This window comes from Sorex araneus, chromosome 5, assembly GCF_027595985.1.
Source record: "Sorex araneus isolate mSorAra2 chromosome 5, mSorAra2.pri, whole genome shotgun sequence".
NCBI lineage: Eukaryota > Metazoa > Chordata > Mammalia > Eulipotyphla > Soricidae > Sorex > Sorex araneus.
The window spans coordinates 117,660,795-117,678,368 of NC_073306.1; the positions used below are offsets into that span (position 1 = coordinate 117,660,795).

At 41.1% G+C, this 17,574-nt stretch overlaps 1 protein-coding gene across 4 annotated transcripts in view; it reads left to right on the top strand.

The window, feature by feature from the left end:
* CBFA2T2 (CBFA2/RUNX1 partner transcriptional co-repressor 2) overlaps nt 1-17,574 on the top strand; it is a 129,740-nt gene that overhangs the window by 89,010 nt on the left and 23,156 nt on the right. For all 4 annotated transcript variants that reach the window (XM_055138235.1, XM_055138233.1, XM_055138234.1 and 1 more), the window contains exons 4-6: nt 10,240-10,329; nt 13,489-13,670; nt 15,322-15,575. In XM_055138235.1, coding sequence (XP_054994210.1) covers nt 10,240-10,329; nt 13,489-13,670; nt 15,322-15,575 — 526 coding nt within the window. The remainder of the gene's footprint in view (nt 1-10,239; nt 10,330-13,488; nt 13,671-15,321; nt 15,576-17,574) is intronic.

Sequence of the window (17,574 nt, forward strand, 5' to 3'; positions counted from 1 at the left end):
GAAATCAAGAAGAAAAATGAAGTAAGAGAAATGATGAAACAAAAAATTATTTTTAATTAATTATTTTCTAGTTATGACATTTATTTATTATTCATTGACAATATAATAGAATTGTCGGAGTGTAACTTCATACTTCTCTGTGTATATGTCATACCAGTCAGAAATTATCTTTGCAAGTATAGTTTTTTGAAAATACATTTAGATTTGTCCAGTCACCATTTTGTTTTGTTTATTTGGGGGGAATGGTGCATCCAGCATTGCTCAGGGACTACTCCCTGCATGATGTTGTAGGCTGCTTCTGGCAGTGCTTAAGGGTCAACCTGGAGCTTCCACATGCTATGCATTCATTCACTCTGCCCTTTGAGCTGTTTCTCTGTCCTAGAATTTCTTATCTTCTGTGTTGGGAGGGCCACACCTGGCAGTGCTTAGGGCTTACTTGTGCTCTGTGCTCAGGGGTAACCCCTGGTAGGCTCAAGCGACCATATGGGGTGCAAGGGATCAAACCCAGGTCATCATATGCAAAGTAAGCACTCTGCTATACTATTACTCTGCCCTATGGTTTTCCTATCTTTCAAACACAGAATGATACTGCATTATATTCATATTCCTCATTTTGCTTATCCACTATCGGTTAATGGACACTTGAGTTGCTTCCACATTTCAGTTAGGGAAAATTTCAGAGTGGGGAATTGTTTAATAGACAAGAACAGACAAGTTCCTCGGTGCCAGCCAGTGGCCAAACTTACAAGCCAGACTTTTTATGGTCAGAGGTTTTAAGTCTGCTGTGTTAAATTCTTATCTACCTAGGAGTCCTTACAAATCATGTTGTAATGTTTTCTTACAAGATTATATATGAATGGCCTCCTCAGTCTTATGCTTGGTATGTGTATACAAATATGCCCCGAGCAATGGAATTGTGTCTTTATAGGGTGTTCATATGTACCATTCAATATATAAAGCTATATGGTTTTCCCAAGGTTTATACCAGTTTGTGCTTTTACGAACTGGTTTTCATTAAAATTGGTGTCTTAGTCTCCTTGAGCTCTTAGAACGGAATATCGTAGACTGAATGAGTTATAAACAACATTTATTTTTCACAATTGTATAGGCTGTAAAGTCTTAGATGAAGGTATTGGCAAATATGGTGTACTGTGAGGGTCTGGCCTTGTCCTCTTTAATAGATTTCTAACTTCTCACCATTCTCAAATCACAAGAGAAGTGAGGGAGGTGGTTTTGGTTTTTGTTTTGTTTTTGTTTTACCACACCCAACGCTGTTCAGGGCTTACCCCTGGCTCTGTGCTCAGGGATCACTTATAGTGGTGCTCAGGGGGCCAAATAAGGTGCCATGGATCAAATCTAGGCTGACTGCATGCAAGACAAATGCCCTTCCAGTTGTACTATCTCTCCAGCTACCCCAGGAGATGTATTTTTATGCATACTGAAGCCTTTAGTGAGAACTTGACTCTTGTGTCTTAATTACCCAAAATCTTGCAATTCTATTAAATGGTGATTGAGTTTCAGCAAATGAGTATGTAAGGGTATTAGGATAAAACATTGAACTTACACCAATTGGTGTTGAAAATATAAATAAATCAGGTAAAGATGCAGAAGTAATTATTTGTTAAATTCAGCACTCATTCTTTTTTTGTTTGGTTTAATTTTGGTGCCATACCCAAATGTGCTCAGGAATCACTCCTGGTAGTGCTCAGGAAACCATATGCAGTGCCAGGGATCGAACCAGGCTTGGCTACATGCAAGGCAAGTATCTTAACCTCCATATTATCTCTCTGGCCGATCCTTATTTTTTAAAATCTTAAAACGTTTAGGCACCAGGAGGTAGCTCAAGTGGTAGAGCACATTCCTAGTATGGTTGAGGTCCTGAGTTCAGTCTCTGGTACCAAGTGTCTCCCCTTATCCGGCACTTTCAGTTGTAGTCCTGGAGGCCCCTAAGTACCTCATTGCTAGACTAAGCATTACCCACTGTCCCCCAGAATACTCCTGAGTATGGTCCCCATTGGAAAAAACGAATAAACTGGTACTTAGGAAAATAGGTATAGCAAGGAATTCCTTAATATCCTCATGGCTTTACATTATAAACAAAAAACGTATATAGTAAATATCATTCCCTCCCCCCAGATAGGATCAGTCCTGGTTCATTGCTCATGTACTGCTGAGGTACCACATGCAAGGCAAGCACCTTAACTACTGTACTCTTACTACTGTAACTCTTTGGCCCAACAAATCTCATACTTAATGTTGAAATTTTGAAAGCTTTGTTTGTTCTTGTAATCTGAACTTTCTAGCCTACCTTGTACGATATAAGTATTACAAGGGTGAGAGAGACAGATTAAACTGCTGTTGTTCATTGAGAAACATATATATTGCATTCAAGCTCACCACTATCCCCTTCTATTTGGTTTTGCTACCGTCTTGTTGTTGAAAGCTTTGTCAGTTTGGAAGGGAATATCTTTACAAAAATTATTACCCATTTAAGAAAGACTTTAAAAACTTCATGATTACTTATTAGAATAATTATTTAGATTTTATTAAGCAGGCCAGGCGGGTAGTGCAGTGGACTGAAGTGCATGCCTGGCATTTGGATGCCCTTGGTTTGGTTTCCCAGCACTGCACAGTCTCCTGAGTGCCACTTGATGGCCCTAATGACCCTCTGACAGGTCTGGGCTGTATATTGCTGGTATTGGCGCTGGAAGCAACTGAGCACAGCACATCCTTTCTCTACCCCTCCCCTCAAAAAAAGAAAAAAGATTTTTATCAAGCCTGCAGAAGTAGAGCTGTCATTTCATCTGGAGACTTTATTTGCTAAATTCAGAAAATGCTAAGCTAGACTTTCCCATATTGGGGATACAGCTTTCCCTATGGAATGCTGAAGTGAAATGAGGACTGCATAACAGGGGCTGGAGAGATAGTGCAGCGGGTAAGGCGCTTGCCTTGCACAAATCCAGGTTCAAACACTGGCACCCTGTATGGTCCTCCTGAGCCTGCTGGAAGTGATCCCTGAGCACTTCAGGTCTGACCCCAAAACCAATGAATAAACTACATAACAAAGTCTCCTAGGTTTTATACTTTTTACATATACCTTAGACTGCTTTTGAAAAGCAAGGAAACTTGAATTACTAATGGGGACAGCCATAAAAAGGAAAGAAAAGGCCGTTTTCTAGCCAAAAGATATAGAAGTGGTCCCTGTGCCTCAGTAAATGTGACCCAAAAGCCAAGAAGAGGAAAAAGCTGACCAGTCACACAGAAGAAAAAGCTACAACCTGTGGAAAATACAAAAGATTTAAAATCCAAGTAAGAAACATTTTACCTAGAAAGGGAAGACCAGTGACAGTGGACTTCTCATTAATCAGCATGGAGGCTGATTGTTGAACTATTTAACAAGAATCTTACATCAAAGGGAAGTACCTTTCTTTTTTTTTGGGTCACAACCAGCGATGTACAGTGGTCACTTCTGGCTCTTCACTCAGCAATTACCCTGGCAGTGCTCAGGGGACCATATGGGATGCTGGGAATCAAACCAAGGTTGGCCTTGTGCAAGGCAAACGCCCTACCCGCTGTGCTATCGCTCCTGCCCTGGGAAGTACCTTTCTTAAATGAAGGGTCAGGGGATCAAGATATTCTTAGATGAAATAAAGAAATTTCTCTTTATTTCATCTAAGCCAAACATTCTGAAGGAACGGTGAAAGTTCTTGAAACAGAAAGGAAATACTTAAAAGGAGAGAGTAAAAATATTAGATAAGCAGCAGTATCTAATAGTAGTATCTAATAGTAGCTGCTATCTATCTAATAGTAGCACTCACAGTAGCACAGTAGCCAGTCTGGAAACAGCCCAGAGTCTAAGAACAGATGACTGGAGGAAATACTATGGTGCATATGCACAATTGTATATACAATACACAGTTGTATATTGTAAGTATACAGTGTCAGTATTGTGTACTTAGAGCCAAGTATACAATACTACTTGGCTATGAAAAAAGATGAAATCATGCAGTTTGCTGCTACATGGTCTGATATGGAGAGTATCATGCTGAGTGAAATTAATAATAAGAACAGGCTCGGGGGGTGCATTGCTGCCAGCAGGTCAGCCTGTACCTGCGGGGCAAGTGCAGCATTAGCCTGATGGTGCCTTCAGGCTTCCTGATACCCCAAAATTGTCTCTGTGCCTCTGGCCAGACCCCAACAACTCAGGACCAAGTTTCTCAAGAAATTTAACAGCCAGAAGTTAGGCATGTGGGAACCACACCCACAGCCCACCTCTGCTTAGCTTTACAAGCTCATATCAATCTTGCTCCCCAGACCAATAAATAAATCTCGAAAAATATCTAAAGCCACAGTTAACTTCGGACCCATGCAAGGTTGAATAGACCAGGGTAAATTGGAAGCGGCAGATCAGTCTGGTACCCGCCCAAGCAGAGCCCCTGGCAGCTACTTGCTTCCACAATCCAAAATTGCCACCATGCCCTCGACCAGGCTTCACCATCTCAGGGCAGATCTCACCGAGATACATTCTGCTGAAAATTTGGGTATGCAGGTTTTATGACTGAAGTCTCCAGGATTTCTCTGGGTCGGGATGGGCTACCTTCCTGTACTACTTTAAACCTCGGCAATCACATCCACACCCCAAAGCTGCCATTCAGTTAAATAAGCTACTTCAGCCTTATCTTTCTGATAAAAATACTGAACACCCTGAAAAAGCACAATTATTCTTTGTACCTATATTGCAGAAGGAGAGAGAGAGAAAGAAGAAAAGTGTCTGCCATACAGACAGGCTGATGGGTGAGGGTGTAGCGGGGGATGGTGGGAGGGAAACGGAGGACATTGATGGTGGGAAATGGACTCTAGTGGAAGGATGGGTGTTGGAACATTGTATGACTGAAATCCAATCATGAACAGCTTTGTAATGGTCTCAAGAATATTCAATAAAAACTTTAAAAAGAACAGTCACAGACACACAGTTATCTCTCATACGAGAGATACAAAGAAACAGAATAACAAAAAGAAATTTAGAAATGGTCTTCAGTTGGAAATTTATCAGAGGGGGAGAATGGAAAGACCCAGACATTGGGACAGTGGCCACGGAGTCTACTCTGGTGGAGGGTGTAGTCTGGAATGTTTCATGCCTGAAACCTTACCAGTTTTGTAAAATCACAGTTTTGTAAAACAAAACACTGCCTAAAATAAAATTTTAAGAAATTAAAAATAGGTATTTCATATGAAAAATATAACTTGGATAAATAAAATAGTCTTCTCAAATTGTCTAAGTCATTTGACATTAGAAGCAAAAATTAGAAAACTATCTGTTGTTGTTACTGTATATAACAGAAATAATAGTTGAAAATTTCCAAACTTGACAAAAGATTTAAACCTACAGATTTAAAATTAAGCTGAGCAGAAGCTGGAGAGAGTGTGTAACAGATTGGAGTGTGTATTTTGCATATAGGATGCCCATGTTCAGTTCCTAGTGCTATGTTGTTCCCCCAAGCCAGGAGTAAACCCTGAGCAACACTGGGTATGTCCCAACCCACACAAAATAAATAAAGGAAATATTTCAGACAGTTTGTATACAGGTAGATAAGGTGTCCTGACTTTTTTGATGGTGGTTATATGAATAGACACATGACAATAAAGAGATGAAAAACTAACTAATGTTAGTTTCTTAGCTTTTATGTTAGACTCTAATTATATGCAATATAACTATACAAGTAATCTATTTGCACAGTTTTTACAACTTGGAATGACTGGAAATGCATCAAATTTTAAGAAAATTTTGTCTGGTGGCCAGCCAAACCCATTGGTTTTCCGAGATCATTGTAACCATAGGTATTAGGAACCTAGGTCCCTTAATACTTAACTTTTTTCACATTCTTGAACTGTCAGAAGTATCTTGCTCACAGCTGTAGATTCACCTTTTTTTTCTTGTTTTGTTTTCAGGTCACACCTAGCAGTGTTAGGGGGCTTCTCTTAGCTCTGTGGTGAGGGAACCATGCTTATGGAACCACACAATGCCTAGAATTGAACCCTCGCCTGTATACAAAGCATGTACCCAGCACTTTTTTTTTACTTTATTTCTTCTCTCTCTTTTTTTTTAAATTTTATTTCTTTTTTTTTTTAATTTTTAAAATTTTATTGAATCACCATGAGAGTTACAAGCTTTCATGTTTGGGTTACAATCTCACAATGATCAAACACCCATGCCTCCACCAGTGCACATTCCCCACCACCGATATCCCGGGTATACCCTCCCTCCCCCACCCTCCCCCTGCCTCTAAGGCAGACAATATTCCACATACTCACTCTCTCCTTTTGGGCATTATAGCTTGCAACACAGACACTGAAAAGTCATCATGTTTGGTCCATTATCTACTTTCACTATGCATCTCCCATCCCAACTGGTTCCTCCAGCCATCATTTTCATAGTGATCCCTTCTCTATTCCATCTGCCTTCCTCCCCTCTGCTCATGGAGCAGTCTTCCAGCTATGGGGTAATCCCCCTGGCCATTGTATCTACCGTCCTTGGGTGTCAGCCTCAAGTGATGCTACCCTACACTACACAAATGAATGCAGTCCCTCTGTGTCTGTCCCTCTCTTTCTGACTCATTTCACTTAGCGTGATAGTCTCCATGTTTATCCATTTATAAGCAAATTTCATGACTTCATCTCTCCTAACAGCTGCATAGTATTCCATTGTGTAGATGTACCAAAGTTTCTTTAACCAGTCATCTGTTTTAGGGCACTCAGGTTGTTTCCATATTTTGGCTATTGTGAATAGTGCTGCAATGAATATATAGGTACAGATGTCATTTCTACTGTGCTCTTTTGCATCCTCGGGATATATTCCCAGAAGTGGTATTGTGGGGTCATATAGAAGCTCAATTTCTAGTTTTTCAAGGACTGTCCATATTGTTTTCCAGAAAGGCTGGACCAGTTGGCATTCCCACCAACAGTGAAGGAGCGTCCCTTTTTCTCCACATCCATGCCAACACTGGTTGTTTTTGTTCTTTGAATGCGTGCCAGTCTCTGTGGTGTGAGATGATATCTCATTGTTGTTTTGATTTGCATCTCCCTGATGACTAGTGATGTGGAGCATTTTTTCATGTGCCTTTTGGCCATTTGTATTTCTTTTTTGAGGAAACTTCTGTTCATTTCTTCTCCCCATTTCTTGATGGGGTTGGAGGTTTTTTTCTTATACAATTCTACAAGTATCTTGTATATCCTGGATATTAATCCCTTATCAGATGGGTATTGGGTACATATTCTTTCCCATTCTGTGGGCTCTTTCTGTATTTTGGTCACTGTTTCTTTTGAAGTGCAGAAGCTTCTTAGTTTGATGTAGTCCCATTTGTTTATGTTTACTTCCACTTGCACGGTCAGTGCTGTTTTGTCCTTAAAGATGCTTTTAGCTTCAATGTCATGGAGAGTTCTGCCTACATTTTCTTCTATGTACCTTATAGATTCATGTCTGATATTGAGGTCTTTAATCCACTTTGATCTGACTTTTGTGCCTGGCATTAGACAGAGGTCAGAGTTCAATTTTTTGCAGGTAGCTATCCAGTTTTCCCAGCACCACTTGTTGAAGCAGCTTTCCTTGTTCCACTTTGCATTTCTTGCTCCTTCGTCAAAGATTAAGTGGCCAGAATACCCTGCCATAGTGGCAGGGTGGGGTGGGGGGAGACGGGACTGGGGAGGCGGGGAGGGATGTTAGGTTTACTGGTGGTGGAGAATGGGCACTGGTGAAGGGATGGGTTATCGAACTTTGTATGGGGGAAACATGAGCACAAAGATGTATGGATCTGTAACTGTACCCTCATGATGACTCTCTAATTAAAAATAAACTAATAAAAAAAAAGATTAAGTGGCCATATATTTGGGGGTCTGTGACAGGATATTCAACTCTGTTCCATTGGTCTGCAGGTCTGTCTTTATCCCAATACCAAGCTGTTTTAATTACTACTGACTTGTAATAAAGTTTGAAGTTGGTACCCAGCACTTTGAGCTATCTCTATGACCCTTCTGTGGTTTCAATTCTTTAGATGATACTTCCATAAAGTTTTGTTCTCTCCCAATGTGTGATTCAAGAATGTCTTCTCTGTATACCAATAGTATCCCTAAATTTATTTGCCTAAATTTTTCTGAACAAATAAACATGTTTGTTTTCCCAATAATTAGTTCTTAGGGAAATGGAATTGGTATAGGGGCCAGAGCTACAGTACAGCAAGTAGGGAGACTGATCCCCAGCATCCCATATGTCTCCCAAAACCTGTCAAGAGTGATCCTTGAATGCAGAGCCAGAAGTTAAGTCCTGATTATCTCTGTGTGTGGTCTAAAGACAAACATTGCACCCCCCTGCCCCTCCACAAAATTTAATAGAATTAAATGGAATAGATTTCATTCACTCCTTGTTTTTGTTTCTTTGTTTTTTAGTTTGGGGTTCTTTTTTTGGGGGGTGGGGTGAGGTTTTGTTTTTTGTTTTTCCTTGAGACCTGAGTGTATCCGATGCAGTAGGGTATTTTCAGAGATCGCAAAGGGCTGCACCTGGTAGTGTTGTGATGCTGGGGAAAGCATTGTAGTACAGGAGACGGAACCCAGGGCCCTCAAGCACCTACATGTGAATGACATGCTCTACCACTCAAGCCAAATTTGCTTTTACACTTAGTTTATTTTTGGTTTTTGTTTGTTTTTTCAGTGTTTTCTTTCTCCTGGCTTTGTGGTCAGGGGTCATTCCTGGCAATGGTGCTTCAGGAATACAGTGCCAGGGATCAAAACAGGGTTAGCCACTTGCAAGGTAACCGTTGTATTATCTCTTTGGCCCCTGAGCCTATAAGTTAAAATTTGTGAATTGTTAAGAAGTAATATTGGCACTGCAGAGATGAGAGGTTAAGACACGTGCCTTGCATGCAAGCAAACCCAGTTCAATCCTGGGCATCACATGGTTCCCCAAGCACAGTCGAGAGTGATAACCAAGCAAGAGCTGGGAGTAGTCCCCAAGCACCAGGTGTGATCTAAATACCCAAACACACACAGACACATCAAATAAAAGAAGCAATTTTGTACTGATGAATAATTCTACAATTTGCCACAAGATGCTTGTTACATCATTGAAAATCCTAGAAGTAGTAATTTTCCTTTCAGGGAAACTAAAAATCAGATTGATGTTCCATTGTTTTTTTTTTTTTTAACTATTATTAAACTGCGTTTAGGGGAACTGAGGTATTTGTAAACTTTGAGGGAAAATGTTTATATTTCCCCTTAGCAGAGGGCCTGCGAATTCTAGTTTAAAGCCAGGCTTTTGAGGGGTGCAGGATGGGTTCATCAGTAGAGCATTCTACAAAAAGTCATATTAAATTCACCTTGTTTGTGTGAGACCCTGACTTCATTTCCCAGCACTGCCAAAAGTAAATAAAATGAATCATGATTTTTAAGAAAGTTCCAAGGAAGTGCTAGTAATTTTCAAAGAATGCTATAAATCTGTGTGTGTGTGTGTGTGTGTGTGTCTGTGTCTGTGTCTGTGTGTCTATGTCTGTGTGTCTGTTTCTGTCTGTGTGCGCACATGCCTGACTGCTTAGGGGCAGTACTGGTGACCATGTACTGGCCAGAGATTGAACCTGAGCCCCTTGCATGCCTAGGGTGTACTCCAGACCATTGAACTATCTCTCTGACTGCAGCCTTACCAGTGGGACTCTGCTGGCTTGGAGGTGCTATAACTCTGGTACCTCTTTAGACCACAAACAGACCACGTTGAGATAGAAAGTAACCAATCTTTTTCAACTTTAAGACTATTTAGAGAGCAGCTACTAGGAGGTAGGGAGAACCTGTGAAGAAATAGGTTTATGAAAAAATGGAGTGCTGGATTATTGAATCTTCAAGCTGACATCCTGAACTAAATTGGGATCTACTCAAGTGGAAATATTGTCATCTTTGTTTCCTGTATCTGAGATGACTTGCAGTGACTCCCTCAATACAAGAGACCTGATTGCCTGTTTTCCTAGATTGAGAGGAAGGTTATGCGGCCCAGGCTTTTGAGCACAGAATTTAGAGACAGAAGAGAAAAAAATGACTATCACTAAGATTTTTTTCATAAAGTATACTGATTTTGGTCAACCCTTAAGAGAGGAATTTGACTTTACCAGTGTTCTTAAAATTGTCATTTTCCATTATCAGGTTTATATTAGGAAGATAATTTCCAGTTTTAGAAGTTGAACAATATTATATTTTTCTTTTCAGAATTCAACAGTAACTATTGAAGAATTCCATTGCAAGCTTCAAGAGGCTACTAACTTTCCTCTTCGTCCTTTTGTAATTCCATTCCTTAAGGTAATTTTTGAATCATTAATGAATGTAATTTGTCTTCCGTATTTCTTCGATATGTGTACTGATCCCTGTTCAGTGAGCTAAATTAGGGCAATCAGCCACATTTTATATCTTTATTTTATGTGTAAAGTTATGTGAGTACAGTCTTCACATAAATTTAGTGTGATGAAAACTGCTGAATTCCTACACTGTGATTTGTGTTACAAAGCATACAGAGGGAGGATGAGGGGCAGACTATAGGAAAGGGGGACATGCAGGTGGCCTGGAGACCGGGGTCTAGCAGAAGAAATAACTGAATACTAAATCAGTTGTGGCCATCTCAGTATAAGATATCTTAGTATAAGATACATGTTGTATTGGGGCCGGAGCTATAATACAGTGGGTAAGGTGCTTGCCTTACACGCGGCCAACCTGGATTTGATCCCTGGCATCTCAGTGTCTCCTGATCCAGGAGTAACCACTAAGCAGTGTGGCCCAAACCCTCCCCCCCACCCCACCCCCACACACACACCAAAAAAAGAAGACATATGTTATATCTTAGAGAATCCTTTATAGTTCAGAAATTCCCCAAGTCAGGAAAAACTATGGAAAGACAATTTTTTCCCCCTAATCCAAATTAGTCTGACTTCTGATTATGTCCTCTGTAATTAATTTTTTCCAATTTGGGAGACACTTTTCTTTTTAGGGAATGGGATTTGGGTCACACCCAGTGCTGCTCAGTTTGCTCAGTTTATTCTTGGCTCTGCACTCAGGAATTACTCCCAGTGGGGCTCGGGGACCCATCCATGCTGAGGATTAAACCCAAGGTGGACACACACAAGGCAAATTCCCTACCCACTGTACTATTGCTCAGGTTCCCCTCCCCTTTTATTTGGTTTGTTTTAGGGCCATCCTCAGTGATACTCCTGGTGGACTTAAGGGACCATTTGAGATACTGGAGATTGATTCCAGGTTGACCACTTGCAAAACAGTCACCCTACCTGCTGTACTGTTGCTCCAGCCCAGTTTTCAAAATTATTAGCTTACCTGGTGAGTCAGTGTTTGATTAATGTGGAATGAATAGTCCACCCGTGTTTTGTAGTACCAGAGATGAAACCCATAGCCCCAAACACTGGAAGATTTTTTTTTAAATACTATTGTCTCAGGGCTGGAGCAACAGTACAGTGGATAGGGCTTTGCCTTGCACCCAGCCAACCCAGGTTTGATTCCCAGAATCCCATGTGGTCCCCTGAACACCGCAGGAGTAGTTCCTGAGTGCAAAATCAGGAGTAACGTCTATGCATCACCAGGTGTGACCCAAAAAGCAAAAAAAAAAAAAAAAGTATTGCCTCCCAAATGTTAGGATTTATTTATACCCTTTGTTCAAATCCTTCAAGTTTTAATGTTATGTTTATCTTATTATGTTATTATCTTTTTTCTTCAAAATTATGGGGGCTGGAGCAATAGCACAGCGGGTAGGGCGTTTGCCTTGCACGCGGCCGACCCTTGTTCGATTCCCAGCATCCCATATGGTCCCCTGAGCACCGCCAGGAGTGATTCCTGAGTGCATGAGCCAGGAGTAACCCCTGTGCATCGCCAGGTGTGAACCAAAAAAAAAGCAAAAAAAAACCAAAACAAAATTGTTTGTACATAAGCTACAGACATGATGTATCTAAGTAGTACAATTGTCAAATCAATACATTAACGCTTAAATGACACTATTATCTATAGATTTTGTTCATGTTCCAACAGTTGTCACACTGATTTTCTTTACAGCAATGAAAACACTTGTGTGGGGGCCAGAGCTAGTACAGCAGGTACTGTGTTACATACAGCCAACCTGGGTTCAATCCTTGACATTCCATATTGTCTCCCAAGTACCAACAGAAGGAATTCCTGAGTGTGGAACCAGGAGTAACCCTTGAGCCCAAAGTAACCTCAGTATGGCCCAAAAGCAGAACTAAAAAATAAAGAATAGGATGAAACATTTGTGTGTATATTGTATATATGTGTATGTATAATTCACATCTTGCATGTCATTTTCAGTCTGCTTAATCTAGAGCAGCATTTCAGGCTTTTATGATCTTGACATTTTATGTGGATGGATGGTGTGTTTTGGGACCACCCCTAGCTGTGCTGGGGCATATTCTTAGCTCCATGCTCAGGGACCATTCCTGGCAGAGAACCATATGTGGTGCTCTGGAGATTGAACTGGGGGTGACTCTGTGCAATACAAGGAGTGGCCTCTACAACTGGGGAAGAACAAAGAGCTAAGTCACTAATTATGTTACCTAGTAAGTTAACTTTTGGTAAAGGATGTCTACTTCATGTACTAAAACTTTCATTTGTGGGGCCCAGACAATAGCTCCATGGATAGGGTGTTTTCCTTGCATGCTACCCAGGTTCTATCCCTGGTACCCCTTTGAACCTGCCAGGAGTGATCCCTGAGTGCAGAGCCAGGAATAAGCCCTGAGCACAGCTGAGTGTAGTGCAAAAAGACAAACAAAAGCAACATTTCATTTCTGCTAGAGAGATAGTTTATTAACTAAATTGATATAATGGAACTCGTCCCTCAAAGTATCACCGGGTGTGGTACTCCCAAAATTAAAATGTTTACATGCTCATCTTTCCCTTGGGATAAAAAAAACTTCTCCAACTATCCTTAGTCTTCAAAAATATATATTTTATAATTATTGTTTAACAAACATTTATTGAACTTTGAGTCTGCACTTGGCCACAAAGATAAATAAAGCACCTGTATTTTTTTTTTTTTTTTTTTTTTTTGCTTTTGCTTTTTGGATCACACCGGTGGTGCACAAAGGTTACTCCTGGCTCATGCACTCAGGAATCACTCCTGGCGCTGCTCGGGGGACCATATAGGATGCTGGGAATCGAACCTGGCATGCAAGGCAAATGCCCTACCTGCTATGCTATTGCTCCAGCCCCAATAAAGCACTTTCTTCCTTAACGAAATTTATATCTTGCCAGGGTAAAAGATATTAATTCTAATTCATAGAATAAAAGCTGTATTATTCTTAGACATATGAAAATCAGATTGAAAAGGAGAGAAGGTTTTTGTCGTGTGCCATCCAGTTTATGAAAGCCTTTTGAGGTGTTAAGCCCTGCTGTAGAGGGCCTACCACCAAGAAAACGGCTTCCCTCCTGCTTCCTCCTCTTTTCAAGGCCAACCTGCCTCTGCTGCAGCGGGAGTTGCTACACTGTGCTCGGGCTGCTAAACAAACCCCGTCCCAGTACCTTGCCCAGCATGAACACCTTCTGCTCAACACGAGTATCGCTTCACCAGCTGACTCTTCCGAGCTGCTCATGGAAGTGCATGGAAACGGAAAGAGGCCCAGTCCAGAGAGGTAAGATCAGAAATGCTTTGTTTCCCATGCTTTTTTGAGACCATTCTAAATCGTGAAAGAAATTTTGATTTCTGTAGCTACAGATAGGTATGGTCTCAGAATTTCTAAGGTTAGTTTTGCTTTGTCCCAACAGTAGGCAACAGAGTAGATCTCAAATCTATAGGAGAATATTCTAGACAGTATTATTTTTTTAACTTTTCACTTGTATGGTGGTGGGGGAATAACTCAAAGGGCTGGAGCATATGCATTGTGTGAAGAGGATTGGGTTTACTCTCTGGCACCACCAAGAGCTACCCCCCCCCCCGGAACCCAGCTAGGAATAGCCCCTAAATATCACTCAATGTGTTCCAAAGCAGAAACAAAGAGCTTCAGGTGACAGTCCGCTTGCCTGGAGAAAAGCTTTGCTCCAGAGTACTCTCTGAACCCGCTTCTCTAGAGCCAGAAGAAATGCTATCTATGCAGGGCTTTTTTTTCTTTTATTTGAGAAGTCTTTAGAAAAGATATCGAAGATCCAGAGGGATGGAGACAGTTGCCTTACAAGTGGCAGACCCAGGTTTAATCCTGGCACCCCTTATCATCCCCCTAGCCCTGGCAGGAGTGATCCCTGATCACAGAGCCAGGAGTAAGCCTGAGAACAGTCGGGTGTGACCCCAAAGTCGAAATCAAAAAACAATTTTGATACTGGCTTATGAATCACTGTAATTCAGAATATTTAGATGAAGTCATTCTGGAAATTTCAGTATGAATGACATTATTCTATCAAAAAAGATGGGTGTGTGTGTGTGTGTGTGTGTGTGTGTGTGTGTGTGTGTGTGTGTAGTATTGTTTATTTGAGGGCCATATCTTGCTATGCTCAGGGCTTACACCTGGCTCTGTGCCCAGAGTTCTTCCTGACAGTCTGTACAGGACAGTATCAGGTGCTGGGGATCAAATCTGGGTCGACTGCATACAAGACAAGCACCCTGCCCACTGTTCTGTCTCTCCAACCCCAAATTTTTATATATTTTGGTGGGGGGGGGGAGTGAGGGTGGGCCACACCCTGCACTACTCAGGGTTTATTCTATCTCCGTGCACTGGGGTCACTCCCAGTGGTATTCAGGGGACCATACGTACTGCTGGGGATCAAACCTGGGTCTGCCATGTGCAAGGCAAGCACTTTACCCTGCTATACTGACTTTCCATCCCAAAGAAGCAATATTTTAACAGTGAAAAATGTTTAAATTAAAGCTAAGTAGTTGAAAACCCTGCCAGTTCACAGTGCTTTAATTATATGAGCCTTTTCTCTCATGTGAAGAATTGTTGTTCTATTAACTAAGTTCCGTAGTAAGAAATTTGACCTCAAGATCTCCGTAGATATAGAAGAAACCATAACTTTCCACATTTCTGTCATGCAAGAAAATGCCGTCATCTCCTTAGTCTTTGTGGGGTTTAGGTGATTCCGTCTCATTATGAACAGATTTGATCACTCCACGTGATGAGTTAAGTCAGCAGTTTCCATTGCCTGCGTGTCTTCCAGAGACATTTTCATTTACACCTCATATTATACCTTTCCTTAAATTCTTCTTGTTTGTGAAAGTATATAGCACAAAGTTGGTGTGTTACGTGAACATTTATTGATGGGTTCAGATATGTTCTCCGGGTGCTTCCACAGGAGGGAAGAGAGTGGTTTTGAAAGAGATACGATTGCTCCTGAACCTCCCGCCAAAAGAGTGTGTACCATCAGTCCTGCTCCCAGGCACAGTCCTGCCCTCACTGTGCCACTCATGAATCCCGGAGCCCAGTTCCATCCTACTCCTCCTCCTCTTCAGCATTATACCTTGGAAGATATTGCAACTTCCCACCTATATCGTGAACCAAACAAGATAATTGAGCATCGAGAAGTTCGTGATAGACACCACAATCTTAGTAAGTAACATAAACATAAATGGTAATGACTTAAATTCAGATTGAATCCTTGGATTTATTTCTTATCAGTGCTAACATAAAATAGTAGCATTGTTGCCTTTTACCAGAAAGTGAAAGGTAGCATGATATTTACTTATTTTTTAATTTTTTAATTAGTGAGTCACAGTGAGGGTACAGTTACAGATTCATCAGGGAGATGCAGGTAGCATGGTATTTAGGAAAGAATATTATAGGGGCTGGGGAGCTGGCTTAAAGGACTGAGGCCAAGCTTTGCTTGCCGGAGACCTGAGTTCAATTGCCAGCACCGCCCGCCCCCTAGGACCACTGAGTGTGACTCCAATACAAACAACAAGATTAATTAGAGTTGTATTTGGTCTAATATGACTAGATTTTAATTTAGACCTTATTGCCATTATTATAGGATAAAATAGGATTAAACGAATTTTTGGACACGCACAATGAAATTTTGGGTTTTTTTCCTTTGGGGCCACATCTGGCAGTGCTCAGGGACAACTCCCTGTGTGGTGCTCAGGAGATCATGTCAAGAATTGAAACTAGGCCTTCATGCAAAGCACACACTCCAGCTCATTGAATACTCTCTCCAGCCCCCACAGGAAATATTTAAGAATATATGAGCATATTTATTCTCAGATGGTCAGAAAATAGATTGAAAGGCAAATGAAGTAAAGTAAAACATTTTTTAAATTAAACAATAAAAACAAAAGATAATATGGCATTGTATCGGAAATATGGGTATTTAGATCGATCAGGGAGTAAGTTCTTATCTGTATTTAAATCTTTTGTCAGGGGATTCTATCCCAATGACATTAGGGGGCAACAAGATAAATAATGCTAGGGAGTGAACTAGGGCCTTATGCACACAAAGTGTGTGTCCAGGTTCTCTGATCTATCTTTCCAGACTAAATTTGTATCGTGGGTCTGCATCCTCACTTACCTTTGTGATCTTACGCACGGTTGTCTTTCTAAACTTCAAATTATTCATTTCTAAAATAACAAAATAAAGTTACCTGTGCTGAGTCACTGGTTTATTTGAAACATCTGGGATATGCCTCCTTGGTATGTTTAGGAAGAAACCAAAATGTCTCCTAGCAAAACTCAATCACAGAAGGTTTTTCAGAGTTTAGCTGCTGAATATGTATCCGAACAGAGAACTGAAAGGCTACTAGCTTCCAGGGTTCCCTGCATATTTCCATTGAGAGAGTACCTTAGGGAATATTAAATGGTAACATTATTCCATGCCCCTCAGAGGTTCTTTAGCCCCCTTCAGGGACTTGTAGGGCCCTGGATTCAGAAGGGTAGCAGAATTGTACCATCATGACAACAGTGGTGTTCTAAGATGCCAGCATTTACCAAGTCTTAAGATACCACGTAGATTGTGGTATAATTTATCGCTTTATCGTCACAGCACTCCCAACAGTGATGTCCCTTTTTGATAAGAGAGGAAGGAACTTAGACCAAATTAACATAGCTAGAAAGTAACAGAAAATGTTCAGATCCCAAGTGCCTGATGCCCAAGGTGGCTGAATTTGCTGGTTTGTTATAATGTCTCCCCAAGAAGCTGATTGATAATAGTCCTATTCACACCCCATCCCCATTTCTCTTTATTTTGCCAGGTTGATCTCTTTTGGAGAGAATATGCTGAAAACTAACCATACTATATTTCTGTCAGTTTTGTATTTTTGCACTGTAGCACTGTCGTCCCGTTGTTCATCGATTTGCTCGAGCGGGCACCAGTAACGTCTTCATTGTGAGACTTGTTACTGTTTTTGGCATATTGAATACGCCACAGGTAACTTGCCAGGCTGTGCCATGCAGGCAGGATAGTCTCGGTAGCTTGCCGGGCTCTCCGAGAGAGGTGGAGGAATCGAATCCGGCTCGGCCGCGTGCAAGGCAAACGCCCTACCCGCTGTGCTATCGTTCCAGTCCTTTTGTATTTCTATTTTAGGGATTTTTTTTTCGTGGAGGGAAGGGACTGTTG